We start from the raw sequence: 21,217 nt of genomic DNA on the forward strand, positions 1-21,217 counted from the left end.
AAGTTCATGGGGTTGGGGGTAATATATTAGCATAGATAGAGGATTGGCTAAGTAACAGGAAACAGAGAGTCGGGATAAATGGTTCATTTTCTGGTTGGCAATGAGTAACTAGTGGGTTTACGCAGGGATTAGTGCTGGGATCCCAACTATTTATAATCTATATTAACGACTTGGAAGAAGGGACTGAGTGTAACGTAGCCAAGTTTTCTGACAATACAAAGATGGGAGGAAAAGCAATGTGAGGTAGACACAAAAAATCTGCAAATGGACATAGACAGGCTGAATGAATGGGCAAATATTTGGCAGATGGAGTATAATGTTGGAAAATGTGAGGTCATGCACTTTGGCAGAAAAAAATCAAGAGCAAGTTATTATTTAAATGGAGAAAGATTGCAAAGTGCTGCAGTACAGCGGGACCTGGGAGTACTTATGCATGAAACACAAAAGGATAGTATGCAGGTACAGCAAGTGATCAGGAAGGCCAATGGAATCTTGGCCTTTATTGCAAAGGGGATGGATTATAAAAGCAGGGAAATCTTGCTGCAGTTATACAGGGTATTGGTGAGGCCACACCTAGAATACTGCGTGCAGTTTTGATTTCCATATTTACAAAAGGATATACTTGCTTTGGAGGCAGTTTAGAGAAGGTTCACTAGGTTGATTCCGGAGATGAAGTGGTTGACTTATGAGGAAAGGTTGAGTAGGTTGGGCCTCTACTCATTGGAATTCAGAAGAATGAGGGGTGATCTTATCGAAATGTATAAGAATATGAGGGGGCTTGACAACATGGATTCAGAGAGGATCTTTCCACTGATAGGGGAGATTAGAACTAGAGGGCATAATCTTAGAATATGGGGCCGCCCATTTAAAACCGAGATGAGGAGAAATTTCTTCTCTGAGGGTTGTAAATCTGTGGAATTAATTGCCTCAGAGAGCTGTGGAAGCTGGAACATTGAATAAATTTAAGACAGAAATAGACAATTTCTTAAATGAAAAGGGAATAAGGGCTTATGGGGAGCGGGCAGGGAAGTGGACCTGAGTCCATGATCGGATCAGCTATGATCGTATTAAATGGCGGAGCAGGCTCGAGGGGCCGTATGGCCTAATCCTGCTCCTATTTCTTATATTCTTAAGTGTGAGGTATTTCAAAACTCCGTGGTGTACTTAAGGTACAGAGTAGACAAAGATGGTTTGCACCCAACTAAGGGAAAGCTGGATGCAATCAGAAATGCACCCACTCCCAAGAATGTCACTGAAACTTCAATCATTTATGGGTCTTTTGAAATTTTGTGGGAAGTTCCTACCAAATTTGGCTACAGTATTACATCCACTGAATGAACTATTGAAAAAACAGGTCCATTGGAAGTGGTCAGAAGAATGCGATACAGCATTCAAGGAGTGTAAAAGCAAATTGGTAGAGAGCACCATGTTAGTTCACTATGACTTATCTAAGGAGATCAAGCTTGCATGTGATGCCTCTCCGTATGGAGTTGGGCAGTGATCTCTCATGTACTACATAGTGGGGAAGAGACACCAATTGCTTTTGCTTCACATACACTCAGTGCCAGTGAGCGTAATTATGCGCAAATTGAAAGGGAAGCTTTGACATTAATTTTTAGGGTCAAAAACATATGAACATAAGAAATAAGTTGTATGGTCGTAAGTTTACCATCGTTACGGACCATAAGCCCCTGACAGCAATCCTCCATCCAAAGTCCCCAGTTCCAACATTAGCTGCAGCCCGAATTGCAGAGATGGGCTTTGATTTTGTCAGCATATATATATGATATTGAATACAGACTATCAGCTGATCACAGTAATGCTGATGCTATGTCTAGATTGCCTTCCCTATCATAAGTTACACCCAATAGAGAAGAGGTGTTCTATTTTTCATACATTAATAAACTGCCAGTCACAGCTGAATATATTGGTAGAGCAACCAAACGTGACCCAGTTATGTAAAAGGTGTATTATATTGCAAATTGATGGCCAAACCAGGTAACAGACAAAGATATTCATCCATTCTTCATTCGTAGGAATGAATTATCAGTCGATAAAGATTGTATCATGTGGGGTGCAAGGATGGTTATACCAAATAAATTCAGGTCCAAATTATTAGAAGATCTCCATGACCAGCACCTGGGAATGTGCTTGACCAAGAGTTTTGCACAGTTACTTATGGTGGCCAGGTCTTGATAAAGATATAGAGTACATTGTCAGTCAGTGTACAACATGTCAATTTATAAGCAAGGAACCACCATCAGTACCATTACAGCCATGGAAATGACCTCCCAGGGTGTGGCAAAGGGTACATATCGATTTTGCTGAGCTTGAAGTACAATTGTTGATTGTGATTGATAGCGATTCGAAGTGGGTCGAGGTGTTTCCAATGTGGAAATTATCAATAAATAAAACATTAGACATTTTACGAAGATTATTTTCTTCATTTGGCCTTCCAGAAGAAATTGTTTCGGATAATGGACCTCAATTTCGTTCAGAAGAATTTGCAGTTCACGAGCAAAAATGGTGTGAAACATACCAAGGTTCCACCATACCACCCTGCTTCAAATGGTGCAGCAGGTCGCACAGTAGAAATTGTAAAACGTGCCCTCATGAAACAGATGTTGGATCCAAATCCAAAGAAATTACAGTTGTCATTGGATCACAAATTGGCTAATTTTCTAATTACGTATCATAATACTCCTCATACAACTACTGGTAGAACACCAGCAGAGTTGTTTCTCAATGGACAACCAGATTCTCGTTTATAAACCAAACTTGGCAGAATCCATCGAAGAGAAACAATTAAGGCAAAAAGAGAATCATGATCGAGGTAGAGTAAGAGAGAAGTGTGAAATTAAATCAGAAGGTGAGAGTAAATGGTTAAAGTGGTTACCAGGAAGAGTGGTGAAGATATGTGGTCCTCACACATATTTGGTCAAGATGGTTGATCATGGGCAGGTTAGGTTTGTTCACATTGATCATATTTTACCTACAGATGAGAAAGTAGTTGAAGGTTGGAATGATTCAATTATTTCTGAATCAGATAGTTTTGATATACCAGTATCATATCCTACATCCAATGTATTGGAAACAAATCCAAAAGAAAGTCAGAATTTAAGTCTGAATCAGAGTCAGGCAGACAAACAGTTTGAAGTTAGAGAGAGTTCAAATGGAAATCAAGGGCATCCCTTGGAGGAAAACATTCCTCAGGATCAGCCTCGAATGAATCTAAGTTCAACACCATGTTTGGAAGGTTCTGTTCGAGAGCGAAGGTATCCTCTTCGAAACAAAAACAAGTGGTTAAGCTTGATTTGTAAATATGGCAAAATAAGTCCATATCTTTTTTATGTATAACGATACAAGTTATGTATGATGATTACTTTGTTATAATTACTTCTTCATTAAGGAGGGAAAAGTGTAATATATATAGCTCCACCTGTGGACTACTGTGGCACTGCAGTCAGTGCTGTGTACAAATAAAGAGGGAAGAGGTCACCTGACTAGAGTTTCGGAGTATTTTGCCATCTTAAAGCTTGTGTGTGTTTGTGAGTTGTACTGACGATATAACAGAAGGTATAGCCAATTTGGAATTATCCAAGTAGTCACGTGCAGGCCAGACCAGGTGAGAGTGATAGGTTCCTTTTCCAAAAGAATGTTAGTGAACCAGTTGGGTTTGTACTTCAATCAGATTGATGACCTTTCGTCAAAACTCACGAATTTTTGACGAATGGTCATCGACCTGAAATGTTAACTCTGTTTTTCTCTCTCCACAGATGCTGCCGGACTTGCTGAGTATTTCTAGCATTTTAGGTTTTTATTTCAATGTCCAGCTTCTGCTTTACACTGTGTTTGGCACAGCAAAGCACACAAGGCAGAATGCCACTAATGCCAAATTCACAACATAACTACAGCATGATAACACTCGGTACAACTATTTTGTTTTAATCAGTAATCAAGTGCCCCCTCTTAAAAGGAGAGGGCACACTCCAAAAGCTTTTCAGGTGCCCCCTTGTTTTTTTCTGAGGCACCAAAACACAAATTATACAAGTGCCCCTGGATAAAAGGCGAGAGTGGGGTGGGGGGGCACTAAAACCGACAAACTTAAACAAATTACATTTTTGACATTAATTCAAATTAAAATTTGGTTGCCGGGGGTGATGATGCACTCCAGTCCCTCCGGCGCCCACCTCTCGCGGAAGGCCGCAAGCGTACCGGTAGACACCGCGTGCTCCATCTCCAAGGACACCCTGGCCCGGATGTAGGCGCGGAAGAGAGGCAGGTAGTCGGGCTAAACGACCCCCTCGACCGCCCGTTGCCTGGACCGGCTTTGGCCCCTTGGCCGTGCCCAGGAGCAGTCCTACGAGGAGGCCCGTGGATCTACCCGCTCCCTTCCGCACAGGGTGCCCAAAGATCAGGAGTGTGGGACTGAAGTGCAACCAGAATTTGAGGAGCAGCCCCTTTAAATAATGGAACAGGGGCTGCAACCTCGCACATTCCATAAAAACATGGAACACGGATTCTTCCAGACTTCAGAAATTGCAGGCCGCCTGGGAGCCCGTGAACCGACTTAAAAATTTATTGCACGGGACTGCTCCGTGTACCACCTCCAGACCAAGTCCCCAATAAATAGTGGGAGGACTCCCGCATAGAGTGCACTCCATCGGGGACCCCCGCCTCCTCCGGACAGCAAGATGGTGCGCCATGGCGTGTCCGGACAGCAGACGAGGATGGCAAGGTGGAGAGTGTGCAGGAGCAGCCCATACAGGAAACCCCTCCGTGCAGAATGGAAAGGCACGGAGGGGATTTCCCCGAGGCGGCTCAAGTTGAGGCGCCGGCTCCCGAGGGAGGTTTCGGGGTTTGGCGCCGATGAGGAATTCCGTCCGGACAGGGGTCAGTTCAGACGGGATCTTCCCACGTGCTTGAGCCTCCTCGACACACCTAACGGAGTCAGGGCCCAGTGCTGTTTTTAGCGACTCGATGGCATTGGTCGCGCGGCGGATGTCGACCCAGTTTAGACGCCGTGCCAGCATGTCTGGCGCTATCCAGCCCGCTCCTCCGCCATCGAACAGGGCCCTGACCCTGGTCACCTCGCCAGCCACAGCCCGCTCGTCCGCCTGCCACCTAAAACCGCGGTCGTGGAGGTACGGATTCCTGAGCAGCGGCTCCTGCAGGACAGCCGCCACTCCAGACGGTGGAGAGCTGCGCTTGGTGTCGACTCTGTTCCAGACCCTGATGAGTTCCTGGTAAAAGACAGGCAGCCCCCGCATGGCGGTCCTGATGCCCCCCCAGGTTTACAAACAGGAGCTGCATATCATAATTGAGGCTGTACTGCTGGCGGAAGAAATATGCAAAGTGAAAAGTAATTGAAGAAGGCATCATGAGTACCATTACATCAAGACTCTGGAATGAATTGACAGCACAGAAGGTTGTCATTCAGCCTATTATGCCTGTGCTGGCACAGAGGTATCCACACCAGGTCCCATTTTTTTGTCTTTTCTCCACTTCCCTTTTAACAGCTACTATGTATTCTACTTCCACCACTGCTTCTAGCAGAGAATTGTATGAACCCACAAACTTCTGACTTAGAGATGAAGGTGCCACCAACTGAGCCACATCTGACATTACAAATAAGTATAGCCAAAGGATAGAAAACAAACCCCAGGATACGATATTGAGTATATACCAGGCACTGGTACAGCAACATGGAATAATGTACAATTCTATAGCAAAAGTATAGAACACAGAGACACAGAGAGAGAGAGAAAGATAGAGACAGAGATAGAGACAGAGACACTGTCCAAACTCATTTCATGTAGGATCTTTAGTCAGCAAAAAAGGAAACTTTCAGTCCATCGATCTGAGCTGTATTTGAACTAAGGTCACAAAAGAGAAATGGCAGTTTAGCTCTAATGGAATTTCAGTATTTCAAAGTTGCGATGGTAAAAAAAAGACATGCACATTACAATGCAATTATTTCTCATAAAAAGAGGGAAAATTACAACATAGCTGTGCATGTTAGGGCATGTTGAATTTGTCAAGTATTTTTAGTATAGTTGACGGCGAGTCATTTGTAAACAGGGATTGCTGTTGCCAGAGCCATCAAGACAATTTACAACTCAGTTGTCATTCATTACATCTGTCAAATTAATTCACTTTATCGCACAGTGTTTAGAACTTACTCTTTATTGAGGATAGTCCAAGTTCACAAGTGTCTGCAACTAGGATTTCCTCATTCTGGATAGGTTGGGCCATGCCAGAGAAGCGTGCTAACAACATTTTACATGTTTCTACACAATAACAAAATATCAATTACAACAAATAAACATTCCAGGACCCATAGTTTACAACTGTTATTAGAGAATAAAGTGGGATTATGATTGCAGCAAATATTTGTTTAAATAAACTTGGTGCTTATTTGGTAAAGCTAAACCGTAAGAATTTTTAGTCATAAGATACAGATGGAGATTTTGATTCTGAATCACATTATATTCTAGCTATACAACGCAGTTCATTTATCTCTATTCATGTACATTAACCACCTGCTGTAATGTTCATATGGCTTTAAGATCATACAAAGGATCCCCAGAATAAAATAACTTCATGTTTGCATTTGTCTGGATAAATTATCAGCATAATTTTAAAATGGAAACAAATACCTGATAATAATTACAGATTATACTAAGTTTTGCAACATAGAATAATATTACTGAATGTATCACAAATCATACTAATACCATCATCAGACTGTTGTCGTGAAGGCTCTGCATGAGCATGCTCTGCATAGCGAATATGACGGTTTTCCTTTCTCCTTCGCATTCTGCTAACCACAGAGGTGGAAAGAGATAAAATTGGAGAATCGGGAATTATTCCATCATCATGGTCTGCTGCTCCCACCACTTCATGCTGTTGCTCTCTGACATCATAGAAATAAAAATCAGGCCATAAAGCTTAAAAATAAAGTCATGCAAGATGAGCAATAGACATGCATGACTTACTTCAGCTGATGTTCGAGTAATTCAAGCTGATCACCAAGTTTTTTGTTTTCTTCCTGAAGGCTATTCTTTTCATTCACTGTTGATTAAAGATAACGATGGAGAGAGGTAGAAAGATAAGAAAAAAAACTAATTTCAAAAAATAAAAAATATGCTCCAAGATAAATCTCCTAAACATCCACTCACTTAGTTCAGTAATAAGCCTTAGATTCTGCTGTCGAATATTTTCAAATTCCAGCTGCTTTTTCTTCATGTGCTCTTCAGTAACTGCACACCTGTCACATAGGCCTGCTCGCAACCTGCAACAGCAACAATTCCGTCTGTTAAAATTACAGCAAAATTTTGTTGACTTAAATAAGTTGCCGATTTACTTGCATTTATCCAAGCGTACTTGCACTTTAGGTAAAAAAAAAATGGACTGTGCTCAGAAATTGCTTAAGAAGTTGTAAACTGCACAATATTAAATTCAGTCTGGAACACGAGAAGTGATTTCCCATTTAAACAGGGAATTTGTTAAGAATTGCTTCATTACTTCAAGTCAATTTAATACATCAATGTTGAATTTATTTGTCCAATTTTAATGTAGACAAAGTCCATGGAACATTAAAAATATCTCTTGTAAGATTCTAGAGTTATTGGCCCCAAGTTTCCACATGATTTGCTCCTGATTTTTAGGAGCAACTGGTGTAGAACGGAGTATCTTAGAAATCGGAATTCTCGTCATTTAGTTTGCTCCAGTTCTAGTCAGTTAGAACAGTTTCACTTTGGAACAGAATTTTTTTTCAAGTGTCCGGCCACTTACGCCTGTTTTCAAAGTTTCGTCAGTGAAAACTTACTCCAAACTAACTTAGAATGGAGTAAGTGAAGATTTTTGTACGCTCGAAAAAACCTTGTCTACACTTTAGAAAATCAGGCGTAGGTTACAAATCAGGCGTAGGGAATGGTGGGGGGGGGGGGGAGGGGGGTGTTTAAAGGGAAGTTTACAAACCTTAAACACTTCAGTTTTACAAATAAAGAGCCATCATCAATAATAAATGATAAATACATCAATAAATCAACCAATAAATCAATCAAAAAAAATTAATAAGAAATAATTTTTAAAAAATCAATAAATAAAACATTTTCTACTTACCGACTGCAGCACCGAGAGCCCTCCAACAGCATGCTGGGTTGCCCCCCTCAGTGTGTCTCTATCTCTCTGTCTGTCTGTGTCTCTCATTCTCTGTCTGTCAGTGTCTGTGTTTCTGACAGCGAGGGGAGGGGGAGGGGAGGGGGAGGGTAGGGAGAGAAGGGGGCGGGATGGGGGAAGAGAGGGATAAAGGAGATGGGGGTGAAAGGAGATTGGGGGGGAGAAGGAGATTGGGGGGGAGAAGGAGATTGGGGGGGGAGAAGGAGATTGGGGGGGGAGAAGGAGATTGGGGGGGGGAGAAGGAGATTGGGGGGGAGAAGGAGATTGGGGGGGAGAAGGAGATTGGGGGGGAGAAGGAGATTGGGGGGGGAGAAGGAGATTGGGGGGGGAGAAGGAGATTGGGGGGGGAGGAGATTGGGGGGGGAGAAGGAGATTGTGGGGGGGAGAAGGAGATTGTGGGGGGGAGAAGGAGATTGTGGGGGGGAGAAGGAGATTGTGGGGGGGAGAAGGAGATTGTGGGGGGGAGAAGGAGATTGTGGGGGGGAGAAGGAGATTGTGGGGGGGAGAAGGAGATTGTGGGGGGGAGAAGGAGATTGTGGGGGGGAGAAGGAGATTGGGGGGGGGAGAAGGAGATTGGGGGGGGAGAAGGAGATTGGGGGGGGAGAAGGAGATTGGGGGGGGAGAAGGAGATTGGGGGGGGAGAAGGAGATTGGGGGGGGAGAAGGAGATTGGGGGGGGGAGAAGGCGATTGGGGGGGGGGGGGGAGAAGGAGATTGGGGGGGGAGAAGGAGATTGGGGGGGGGAGAAGGAGATGGGGGGGGGGGGGAGAAGGAGATTGGGGGGGGAAGGAGTTGGGGGGGGGGGGAGAAGGAGATTGGGGGGGAGAAAGGAGATTGGGGGGGGAGAAAGGAGATTCGGGGGGGAGAAAGGAGAATGAGGGGGGGGAGAAAGGAGATTCGGGGGGGGGGGGGGGGGGGGGGGGGAGAAGAGAAGGAGTTTGGAGGGGGGGGGGGGGGGGGGGGGGGAGGCTGAACGGGCCGGGCCCGAGACTTCGGGCAGGGCCCGTCCGCAGCACCATATTTACAGGTAGGTGGCGTTGGGTCGGTTCGGGGGAGGGAGGGAGAGAGGGAGAGGTAGGTCAGGTCGGGGGGAGGGAGGTCAGGTCGGATCCAGTCCGGAGGCGGGGGGAGGGTGGGGGGGAGGGAGAGCGGGTGCCGGGTCCGGTCCGGGGGCGGGATGGGGGTGAGGGTGAGCGGGTGTCGGGTCCGGTCCGGGGGCGGGAAGTGGGAGTCGAGTCAGGTCGGGAGGAAGCAGGAGCTGGCCGTGGGAGGAGCCTTATTCACGCAGTCCCAGTGAGGCCATTCGGCCAGGGCTGGGGGCTGCGTGCTTCGGGCCCCTCCCACACAGTTTCGGGCGCTGGAGCTACTGCACTTGCGTGCCCACTGTACCGCGCATGTGCAGAGGTCCCGGCACTGTTTTCGGCGCAGGGACCTGGTTCCGCCCCCCTACAGCTTCTGCTGCGCTGCGCCGAGGGCCAGAGGACCTGCAGGGAGGTGGAGAATACGGAGGGTTTTTTTAGGCGCACTTTGTGGCGCGAAAAACGGGCGTCCAGGTCGGGACTGCGCCGTTCTAGACGCGGCTCGAAACTTGGGCCCAATATCACTGACTAAAATGATTTCCAGACTTGCATTACTTTGGAGCTTCGACTTGCTGTGCCATACACCAGTAAGACATGGGTTTGTACTTGGTTCCCTACACAGCTTATTCCTGCTGTCAGCTGTTATGGCATGGGGATGCAGAGAGCAGAATTCAGGCACCACCTCAGAGAAGGGATGGTCAGTCACCTTGGACCATTCTTGCACATTTAGGAAGCTGGTTACACATCTGCATTGAAAGACCTGAATTCACATTTCCAGTTTGGTTACTGAGTTGCAGAAAATGGCAAGAACATTTATTTTTTTTACAAAAAGTAAATTTTGAACACCCATCTTTTAGTATTTGCTAAGCAAAGTTTGCTACATCCTTTTTTCTGCTGAGCAGACATTTGTATAGCCCCAACACACATCCATTAAGTGCCAGCCGTGGCTCAGTGGTAGCTCACTCGGCTCAAAGTTAGAAGGTTGTGGGTTCAAGCTCCAGGGACTTGAGCATAAAATCTAGACTGACACTCCAGTGCAGTATTAAGGGAGTGTTGCAGTGTCAGAGGTATGTGGCTAGATTTTCCATTATTTTGGCATGCATAACGCCCACTTAATGTCCATTTTAATGCCCATTTAGCCACAAAATGGAAACTGACAGCCATTTTTCGGACACTTATTGCCGAGCGTTACTTTCGCCATGCACCCAACGCCGGGAAAAAAATACCGCTTTTTTTGGGCGGAATCATCATATTGGGCGAACCCAATGCCCATAATATCACCCAACGGTACTTTCCTCACGTAATTAATGGCGACATTCAATAATACTGCCGGGCCACTTTTTTTTGTCGTAAAGATCACATTTGCCGAGACTACCACCCAGTATATTGCCCAGCGTCACTTTCACCACCTCGCACACATTTCGCCCACAGTATCGCTCGCCCAAAACACCGCTCTGAAAAAGTTGAACTGTTCTGAACTAATCACAGTGGTGTGGACGTCATTTTTCAAATCGCAGGTCGGCTTCATTGAAAAGGCTGCTTCAACTTCGGGGGAGTTTGGATTGATTCTGGAGTTCTTCTCAGGTGAAGTGACCATTTGAACAGACCACTTTTCATACTGTGGACGATTGGGTTTTACTGTAGGTGTCTTTTAGTGTGGAAATTTATTGCTTGTGAACAATCGGCATTATACTTTTATTGGAATGGAGCCAGCCATTTCTCCACCTGCATCGATTACTACGCAGATGCTGCAGAGTGCAAATGGCACAACATCTAATCCACAGCATTATGTGCCCAATCTAAGACGTGCCAGACTGAGGAGGAGGTCCAGAGCATACACACACCCCGCACTTACTTGGAGAATCAGTCTTACCTCGACTTATCCGAGAACGCCTGCCTTTGGAGACTGCGCTTCCACAAAGTGGTGATCAGTGAAATATGCCAGCTCATCAGGCCAGATCTGCAGCCTGCCAGCACCTTCAGGACATCACTGTCCGTCGAGGTCGAGGTCAAGGCACTGTCTTTCTATGCGTCCGGTTCCTTTCGGGCCTCGGCGGTCGACATTTCACCTGTGTCTCAGCATGCCACACATTGCTGCATTAGACAGGTCACGGAGGCCATGTACGCATGTAGGATGGACTTTATCAGCTTCGCTATGACCACGGAGGCTCAGACTGACAGGGCTGGAGCATTCTACTGCATTGCTAAGTTCCCCAAGGTGCAAGGAGCAATACAGTGTACTCACATCGCCATGAGGGCACCTTCTCAGTACCCAGAGGTTTTGAGCAACCGAAAAGGATTTCACTCTCTGAAGGTCCAATTAGTTGTCGACCACAACCAGATAATTATGGCAGTGAATGCCAAATGTCTGGGCAGCTTCGATGAGGCTCACATCCTGCGTTAGAGCGCTGTCTCTGACATGTTTACCGGTCAGTCACAAGGACAATGCTGGATGCTTGGTGACAAACGATATGGCCTAGTCACCTGGCTGATGACTCCCCTGCATGACACCCACACCGAGTTAGAGAAGCAATATAATGAGAGCCACAGAGCCACATGCAATGTGGTCCAGAAAACAATAACTGTGCTTAAGCAGCGCTTTAGATGCCTGGAGCACTCAGGAGGGGAGCTACAATACAACCCTGAGCAAGTAGCTCAATTCATGGTCGTGCACTCCATGCTATACAACCTGGCTATCAGGAGGGGACAAGAATTGCCAGAAGGGACTGATGGTCGACCTCAGGAGAGGAAGAAGACGATGAGGGGCTGGTCGCTGACCTCGGGCCAGACAAACAGGCTGACTATGCAACCATGCCCACGCCCCCCTCCAGACCGCAGGAAAGGGCCCGTGGTGACTATATAGCTGCAGGACTCTTGCGTCAGGAGCCCATAAATGAGCGATTTGCCTGAAAGAATGTTGCTGTTATTGACAAGCTGACACACTGCTGTGTGTGCAGCTCAGACATCAATGGTGGGCATCACCTTGGCGCCAGTTAAAGTTTAAGTTGATTCAAGTTAAGTGTAATTATACCCTTTCATGTTAAGGAATCCAGTGTGTAATGATCCAGCTATCTGAGACAATATGCAACAAAGTTATGTTGAATAAAAAACATTTAATAAGACCATTGGTCTGAAACCATAAGTATAACGGGCAAAAACACCACACCCCCACCCCACTTTTTCTACCATTGACATCAATCAAATGGTCAACATGTTCAGCAACACAGGAGACAAATGCAAACCAACAGGGTGGCCCCCTCCCCCCATACATTGCAACAAATTGCATACACCGAGATGGAGATATAACACAGCCATCACCTGCGGACGTGCACCTCACTTTCTTTCCCCCTCCCCTTCTTCTCCCCACCTCTACCCCTTCCCCTCCTTGTTCCATGCCGCCTGGCCGAGGAGCTCCTCAGGCGGTGCCTCACTGAGGGGGGGGGGGGGGATGAGGGCAGAGCCGGTGGTTGCACGGATACGGAAGCGGGGGGTACTGAGGTGGGAACATTCTCAGATCCAGAAGCAGGATCTTGCTCCTGCCTCTCATCTGTCGTTGGCACTGGAGGTGCGGAACCTAGAGGTGGAGTGCCGCGCTCCGGGACCACTGGGAGACCTGTGCCACGAGTGTTCCTGGCTATTGGCTCCAGGGCTTCCGCCATCCGCGGAACGTACTCAGCCATGGTGCTGGAGATGGTGGCCAGCTATCGGGATATGTCCCCCAATGCATTTAGGATCTGGTCACCTATGTCTACAGTTCTCCTGGACAACTTTATTATCTCTCCGCTCTCATGTGGCGCTCGTGGACCAGACCTGCCACGTCCACGAAACCTCCACGGGGTCGGCGCCATCCTGGGGACATATGGGGCGCCCTGTGGCTCGGTGCTTGGGCCCGGTACCTCCAGAGTGAAGGCAGGAATGGCCGGAGAAGCACTAGATGGCCTTGGGTGGAATGCCTCCTCAAAGTCCGCACTCTCAGCAGTGGAGAACAGACCCAGCTGATTGACGGGCGAGAATCGGACCTCCTCAGCAGCAGATGTATGATTGTCCGCCGAGTCCGAACCCGCGTCTCCACCTTCCAGCCTCTGTGGTTTTGCCTTGGGACGTGCGGCTGGCTGAGCTGCAAAACACAAATTAGGTTATTAGAGGAGAAGGGGGTGCTTTGGTCACAAGGTGCTACACACAGCATATACACAACAAAAGCACCACCGCTATCAAAATCATCACAGATATCACATTTCATGACCATCAACACATTCTGCATTGCAATGATTCGTATGAGGCCAGCATTATTTACAGGACAATTTTAGAAATCATCATATATTATTTTGTTCGGATATGAGTGGGTGTGGCATCTACTGAATTTACATCACGCAATGGTGTATACTTTACTCACGTGGCATCACTTCAGGATCTGCAGCTGCCTGCGTGGCCATCCGAGGGTGCCTCCCCACAAGTGCGAGCACCCGCTCCTCCAGGTCAGTGAGGTCGCTGGTGACTGGTGACCTCCCCACACGTTCACCTCTGCTCGGACCTATTCGTCGAGAGCCTCTTCTGTAAAAGATAACAGGACGACATGGCATGAGATCAATGCGTGATATCATTGCTAGGTACCAGCACAGAGACTGATACAACACATAACCGACAGATGTAATCATGATTCTTTACCTAAAGACATGCACCGTTACCGCAGGCTTTGAGTACAACATTCCTGGTAAAAGTGCAAGACCTCACATCTGATGATAGTCACTTATGACTCTTACAAATCAAAGTATATAAACACATAAGTACATGTAAATCAATGTAATACTTACTCTTGCGGATCCCACAAGGTCGTTCCATCGTTTGCGGAATTGGTTGCCCTCACGCACCTCGTTTGGTTGCCGACGAGACCACCTCTGCTATCTCGACCCATATCTTCTGGTAGGCCTTTGGGGTGGGCTTCCCACGCCCTCCCTCGGTCAAGTGACCCTAGCGTGACTCAACCTCCTGCAGGAGGGAGGCATTAGCCTCGTCCGAGAACCTCCTCACTCTTTTGTATCCTCCAATGTATTCCTCTCCCAGCTCATTGCTTTCGCCAGCGTCAGTCTCCACAAGCGTGCTGTGTCGCCTCCTCCTCTCCCTTCATTTTAGGCACCAAATTCAGGAAAAGATCTGGCTGGTAACAGCTAATTTTTTGGGGCACAATTTGCTATAAAGCTCGAAAGTCTCCCTCCTTCCTCCCAAGGCAGCCACATCCACAACCACACACGCCTTCACTCCCTCTCAACTCCCTCTCTGTGTCTCCTCTTATGTGCATGTAATGATGACCCTTGGCCTCCTGAATCATGGGAATTGAGCATTGCCATGCCATTGCTAAGGACGGTGAAACTTTACGGCAGAAGGTCAGAGAGATTTAACGCTAACGCCTATTTCATATCGCTTGCGGTAACGCCCAATTTTTAAAATGGAGACGAGGGGCTTTGAAAATGGGCGACAAGCCGGCGATCTGAAAACCCATTTTTATCGCCCATGCCGGAAATAACGCCCATTTTTTGGCGATATGCACAAAAGTGTAAAATCTAGCCCATGGTCTTTTGGATGAGATGTTGAATCGGGTCCTCTTATTGCTGTTTATGGGAGCTTGCTTCATGCCAATTGGCTGCAGCGTTTCCTACATTACAATAGTGACTACACTTCAAAAAGTACTTCACGGCTGTAAAGCTCATGAAAGGTGCTATATAATACAAGTGCATTCTTTCTACTCATCACCAACCCACACTGTTGAAAGTGAAAATGTTTTTCCTAGCTGTTTGTCTTTATACCTGTATAGCCAATATATGCGTTGATTTATTACGTTTCCTAATCAGATAATAATTTGGAACACAGCTTATTCAATGTACAGTTTATGTAAACAGATCAACAATCGTTTGCTGTTTAGACACAAAATGCAAGAGGTGGATTTGATTTTGAACATGCAATGTGGGAAAAATAAATTATTATAAGCAATCATAATCTATCTTCGTGTGCAAATTGGAGGGAAAATTATTGATGTAAAGGAGATGCATATGATAAATAAGCTGTGGTTAATGTAGTTCAGTGAAATATTTTATAAACCCTTCTGACAATAACAAAATGTTAGTCAAGCAGTTGATGGCTCATTCTGGTTTCAAAGTCTAAAATGGCATGTCATAAAACTTTGCATGAATGCAGAGCTCTTGTCTGTACAAACTGTGACATTACAGGGTCATAAAAAATATACTGAGTATTTAACTTAATGATAGTAAATGGTTAATGCAGTTTATGTTCACTGATGGACAATTTATAGCAGCACTCTGGCCCCAACTGCCTACTTCAAAAAGAAAATAAATGCTCCATGAGGTTCCTTAAAGCCACGGTCAAAAAACATATGTTCAATAAACGAGATACAAGGGCCCCAAAATACTATGGTCACTCCAGCAGACTCGTGCTGGAATGGGCAGAAACTAGGATCCCAGTCTAGTGCCAATATTTCCCGGATATGGGCAAAAACTCTGCCTGGTCCTTAAATCGCTTTTGATATACAGGGGAGCGGGAACTCCAAGTGTTGCAGTTCCTGTGCTCTGATTCTCCTTTGGTACCGACGTCATGGTCAGCTCAGGTATGCTAGGTGTACTGATTCACCAAGGGCAGATGCGGGATCCACCTCAGGGGTAGAGGGGGGAGAAAACTGCTGCCCTGCAGCCTTGGTCTCCAAACTTACCAGTATTTCTGGCTGTGGGGCCCTTGATGCATCCTAACCAGCTGAGGATGTGTAATGAGAAAGGACTAATTAGCAATCTTGTTGTGCGAGGCCCCTTGGGGAAGAGTGACCATAATATGGTAGAGTTCTTTATTAAGATGGAGAGTGATACAGTTAATTCAGAGACTAGGGTCCTGAACTTAAGGAAAGCTAACTTCAATGGTATAAGACGTGAATCGGCTAGAATAGACTGGTAAATAATACTTAAAGGGTTGACAGTGGATAGGTAATGGCAAACATTTAAAGATCACATGGATGAACTTCCACAATTGTACATCCCTGTCTTGAATAAAAACAAAACGGGGAAGGTGGCTCAACCGTGGCCATCAAGGTAAATTAGGGAGTGTTAAATCCAAGGAAAAGGCATATAAATTGGCCAGAAAAAGCAGCAAACCTGAGGACTGGGAGAAATTTAGAATTTAGCAGAGGAGGACAAAGGGTTTAATTAGGAGGAGGGAAATAGAGTATGAGAGGAAGATTGCTGGGAACATAAAAACTGTCTGTAAAAGCTTCTATAGATATGTGAAGAGGAAAAGATTAGTGAAGACAAACGTAGGTCCCTTGCAGTCAGAATCAGATGAATTTATAATGGGGAACAAAGAAATGGCAGACCAATTGAACAAATACTTCGATTCTGTCTTCACGAAGAAAGACACATATAACCTTCCGGAAATACTGGGGGACCGAGGGTCTAACGAGAAGGAGGAACTGAAGGAAATCCTTATTAGTCAGGGAATTGTGTTAGGGAAATTGATGGGATTGAAGGCCGATAAATCCCCGGTGCCCGATAGTCTGCATCCCAGAGTACTTAAGGAAGTGGCCCTAGAAATAGTGGATGCACTGGTGATCATTTTCCAACAGTCTATCGACTCTGGATCAGTTCCTATGGACTGGAGGGTAGCTAATGTAACCCCACTTTTTAAAAAAGGAGGGAGAGAGAAAACGGGGAATTATAACTGGTTAGCCTGACATCGGTAGTTGGGAAAGTGTTGGAATCAATTATTAAAGATGAAATAGCAGCACATTTGAAAAGCAGTGACAGGATCGGTCCAAGTCAGCATGGATTTATGAAAGAGAAATCATGCTTGACAAATCTTCTAGAATTTTTTGAGGATGTAACTAGTAGAGTGGACAAGGGAGAACCAGTGGATGTGGTGTATTTGCACTTTCAAAAGGCTTTTGACAAGGTCCCACACAAGAGATTGGTGTCCAAAATTAAAGCACATGGTATTGGGGGTAAAGTATTGACGTGGATAGAGAACTGGTTGGCAGATAGGAAGCAGAGAGTAGGGATAAACGGGTCCTTTTCAGAATGGCAGGCAGTGACTAGTGGAGTGCCGCAGGGCTCAGTGCTGGGACCCCAGCTATTTACAATATACATCAATGATTTCGATGATGGAGTTGAGTGTAATATCTTCAAGTTTGCAGATGACATTAAGCTGGGTGGTGGTGTGAACTGTGAGGAGGATGCTAAGAGGCTGCAGGGTGACTTGGACAGGTTAGGTGAGTGGGCAAATGCATGGCAGATGAAGTATAATGTGGATAAATGTGAGCTTATCCACTTTGGTGGCAAACACATGAAGGCAGAATATTATCTGAATGGCGGCAGATTAGGAAAAGGGGAGGTGCAACGAGACCTGGGTGTCATGGTACATCAGTCATTGAAAGTTGGCATGCAGGTACAGCAGGCAGTGAAGGCGGCAAATGGTATGTTGACCTTCATAGCTAGCTAAGGAATTCAAGTATAGGAGCAGGGAGGTCTTACTGCAGTTGTACACGGTCTTGGTGAGGCCTCACCTGGAATATTGCGTTCAGTTTTGGTCTCCTAATCTGAGGAAGGATGCTCTTGCTATTGAGGGAGTCCAGCGAAGGCTCACCAGACGGATTCCCGGGATGGCAGGACTGACATATGAGGAGAGACTGGATCGACTGGGCCTGTATTCACTGGAGTTTAGAAGAATGAGAGGGGATCTCATAGAAACATACAAAATTCTGACGGGACTGGACAGGTTAGATGCAGGAAGAACGTTCCCGATGATGGGGAAGTCCAGAATCAGGGGTCACAGTCTAAGGATAAGGGGTACGCCATTTAGGACCCAGATGAGGAGAAACTTCTTCACTCAGAGAGTTGTTAACTGCTGGAATTCTCTACCGCAGAGTTGTTGATGCCAGTTCGTTAGACATAGTCAAGAGGGAGTTAGATATGGCCCTGACGGCTAAAGGTATCAAGGGGTATGGAGAGAAAGCAGGAAAGGGGTACTGAGGTGAATGACCAGCCATGATCTTATTGAATGGTAGTGCAGGCTCGAAGGGCTGAATGGCCTACTCCTGCAACTATTTTCTATGTTTCAATGTTTCAACCCTCCCCTGACCCTGCAAGTTTTGGTGGTGTCTACAGCAGAGGCATCTCGGCACTTATGCCAATACATGTCACGCCATAAATTTCAGGACTATGAAATTTAGACCTGGCTTTTCTCTTTTTAAAAAAAAATACCCAGTAAGTTTGAAGCGCAGTCACTGTTGCAATGTAGGAAATGTGGCAGCCAATTTGCACACAAGCAAGCTCCCACAAACAGTAATGCGATAATGATCAGATAATCTGTTTTTGTGATGTTGGTTGAGCGATAAATATTGGCCAGGACACTGCAGTAACTGAAGTCCCTCATCCCTGGAACCATTCCTGTAAATCTTTTCTGCACCCTCTCCAAAGTCTTCCCATCCTCCCTAAAGTGCAGTGCCCAGAATTGGACACTACTCCAATGGACGCCGAACCAGTATTTTATAAAGGTTCATCACAATATCCTTGCTTTTGTACTCTATGCCTCTATTTATGAAGCACAGGATCCATGCTTTTTTAACCGCTTTCTCAACCTGCCCTGCCACCTTTAACGATTATGCATCTTTAGCTTATATCTGTTCCTTTAGTTTATATCGCTTCTCCTCGTACTTCCTACCAAAATGTATCACTTCGGACTTTTCAGCGTTAAATTTCATCTGCCATGTGTCTGCCCATTCTACCAGCCTGTTCATGTCTTCTTGAAGCTAACAAGGGAAATTAGGGATAGTGTTAAATCCAAGGAAGAGGCATATAAATTGGCCAGAAAAAGCAGCAAACCTGAGGACTGGGAGAAATTTAGAATTTAGCAGAGGAGGACAAACGGTTTAATTAGGAGGGGGAAAATAGAGAATGTGAGTAGGCTTGCAGGGAACATAAAAACTGACTGCAAAAGCTTCTATAGATATGTGAAGAGAAAAAGATTAGTGAAAACAAATGTAGGTCCCTTGCAGTCAAAATCAGGTGAAATTATAATGGGGAATAAAGAAATGGCAGACCAATTGAACAAATACTTAGGTTCTGTCTTCATTAAGGAAGACACAAATAACCTTCCGGAAAAACTAGGGGACCGAGGGTCTAGCAAGAAGGAGGAACTGAAGGAAATCCTTATTAGTCAGCAAATTGTGTGAGGAAATTGATAGGATTGAAGGCCGATAAATCCCTAGGGCCTGATGGTCTGCATCTCAGAGTACTTAAGGAAGTGGCCCTAGAAATAGTGGTGGTCATTTTCCAACATTCTACAGACTCTGGATCAGTTCCAATGAATTGGAGGGTAGCTAATGTAATCCTACTTTTTAAAAAAGGGAGAAAGAAAACAGGGAATTATAGATGGGTTAGCCTGACATCGGTGGGGGAAAATGTTGGAATCGATTATTACATAGAACATAAGAACATAAGAACATAAGAATTAGAAACAGGAGTAGGCCATCTAGCTCCTCGAGCCTGCTCCACCATTCAACAAGATCATGGCTGATCTGGCCGTGGACTCAGCTCCACTTACCCGCCCGCTTCCCATAACCTTAATTCCCTTATTGGTTAAAAATCTATCTATCTGTGACTTTAATACATTCAATGAGCTAGCCTCAACTGCTTCCTTGGGCAGAGAATTCCACAGATTCACAATCCTCTGGGAGAAGAAATTCCTTCTCAACTCGGTTTTAAATTGGCTCCCCCGTATTTTGGCCCCCTAGTTCTAGTCTCCCCGACCAGTGGAAACAACCTCTCTGCCTCTATCTTGTCTATCCCTTTCATTATTTAAAATGTTTCTATAAGATCAACCCTCATCCTTCTGAACTCCAACGAGTAAAGACCCAGTCTACTCAATCTATCATCATAAGGTAACCCCCTCATCTCCGGAATCAACCTAGTGAATCGTCTCTGTACCCCCTCCAAAGCTAGTATATCCTTTCTTAAGTAAGGTGACCAAAACTGCACGCAGTATTCCAGGTGCGGCCTCACCAATACCCTATACAGTTGCAGCAGGACCTCCCTACTTTTGTACTCCATCCCTCTCGCAATGAAGGCCAACATTCCATTCACCTTCCCGATTACCTGCTGCACCTGCAAACTAACTTTTTGGGATTCATGCACAAGGACCCCCAGGTCCCTCTGCACCTCAGCATGTTGTAATTTCTCCCCATTCAAATAATATTCCCTTTTACTGTTTTTTTTTCCGCCCCCCTCCACCCCCCAAGGTGGATGACCTCACATTTTCCGACATTGTATTCCATCTGCCAAATCTTAGCCCATTCGCTTAACCTATCTAAATCTCTTTGCAGCCTCTCTGTGTCCTCTACACAACCCGCTTTCCCACTAATCTTTGTGTCATCTACAAATTTTGTTACACTACACTCTGTCCCATCTTCCAGGTCATCCATGTATATTGTAAACAGTTGTGGTCCCAGCACCGATCCTTGTGGCACACCACTAGCCACCAATTTCCAACCCGAAAAGGACCCATTTATCCCGACTCTCTGCTTTCTCTAGCCAGCCAATTCTCGATCCATGCTAATACATTTCCTCTGACTCCGCGTACCTTTATCTTCTGCAGTATCCTTTTGTGTGGCACCTTTGGAAATCTAAATACACCACATCCATCGGTACACCTCTATCCACCATGCTCGTTATATCCTCAAAGAATTCCAGTAAATTAGTTAAACATGATTTCCCCTTCATGAATCCATGTTGCGTCTGCTTGATTGCACTATTCCTACCTAGATGTCCCGCTATTTCTTCCTTAATGGTAGCTTCAAGCATTTTCCCCACTACAGATGTTAAACTAACCGGCCTATAGTTACCTGCTATTTGTCTGCCCTCTTTTTTTTTTTTAAAACAGAGGCATTACATTAGCTGCTTTCCAATC

General features: G+C 45.6%; 1 protein-coding gene across 2 annotated transcripts in view; it reads right to left on the reverse strand.

The window, feature by feature from the left end:
• rbbp8 (retinoblastoma binding protein 8) overlaps positions 1–21,217 on the reverse strand; it is a 290,628-nt gene that overhangs the window by 61,608 nt on the left and 207,803 nt on the right. For both annotated transcript variants that reach the window (XM_070875006.1, XM_070875014.1), the window contains 4 exons: positions 7,182–7,294; positions 6,999–7,074; positions 6,738–6,916; positions 6,183–6,290 (listed from right to left, as the gene is read on the reverse strand). In XM_070875006.1, coding sequence (XP_070731107.1) covers positions 6,183–6,290; positions 6,738–6,916; positions 6,999–7,074; positions 7,182–7,294 — 476 coding nt within the window. The remainder of the gene's footprint in view (positions 1–6,182; positions 6,291–6,737; positions 6,917–6,998; positions 7,075–7,181; positions 7,295–21,217) is intronic.

The sequence above is a fragment of the Pristiophorus japonicus genome, chromosome 1 (assembly GCF_044704955.1).
Source record: "Pristiophorus japonicus isolate sPriJap1 chromosome 1, sPriJap1.hap1, whole genome shotgun sequence".
In the NCBI taxonomy this organism is placed as follows: domain Eukaryota; kingdom Metazoa; phylum Chordata; class Chondrichthyes; family Pristiophoridae; genus Pristiophorus; species Pristiophorus japonicus.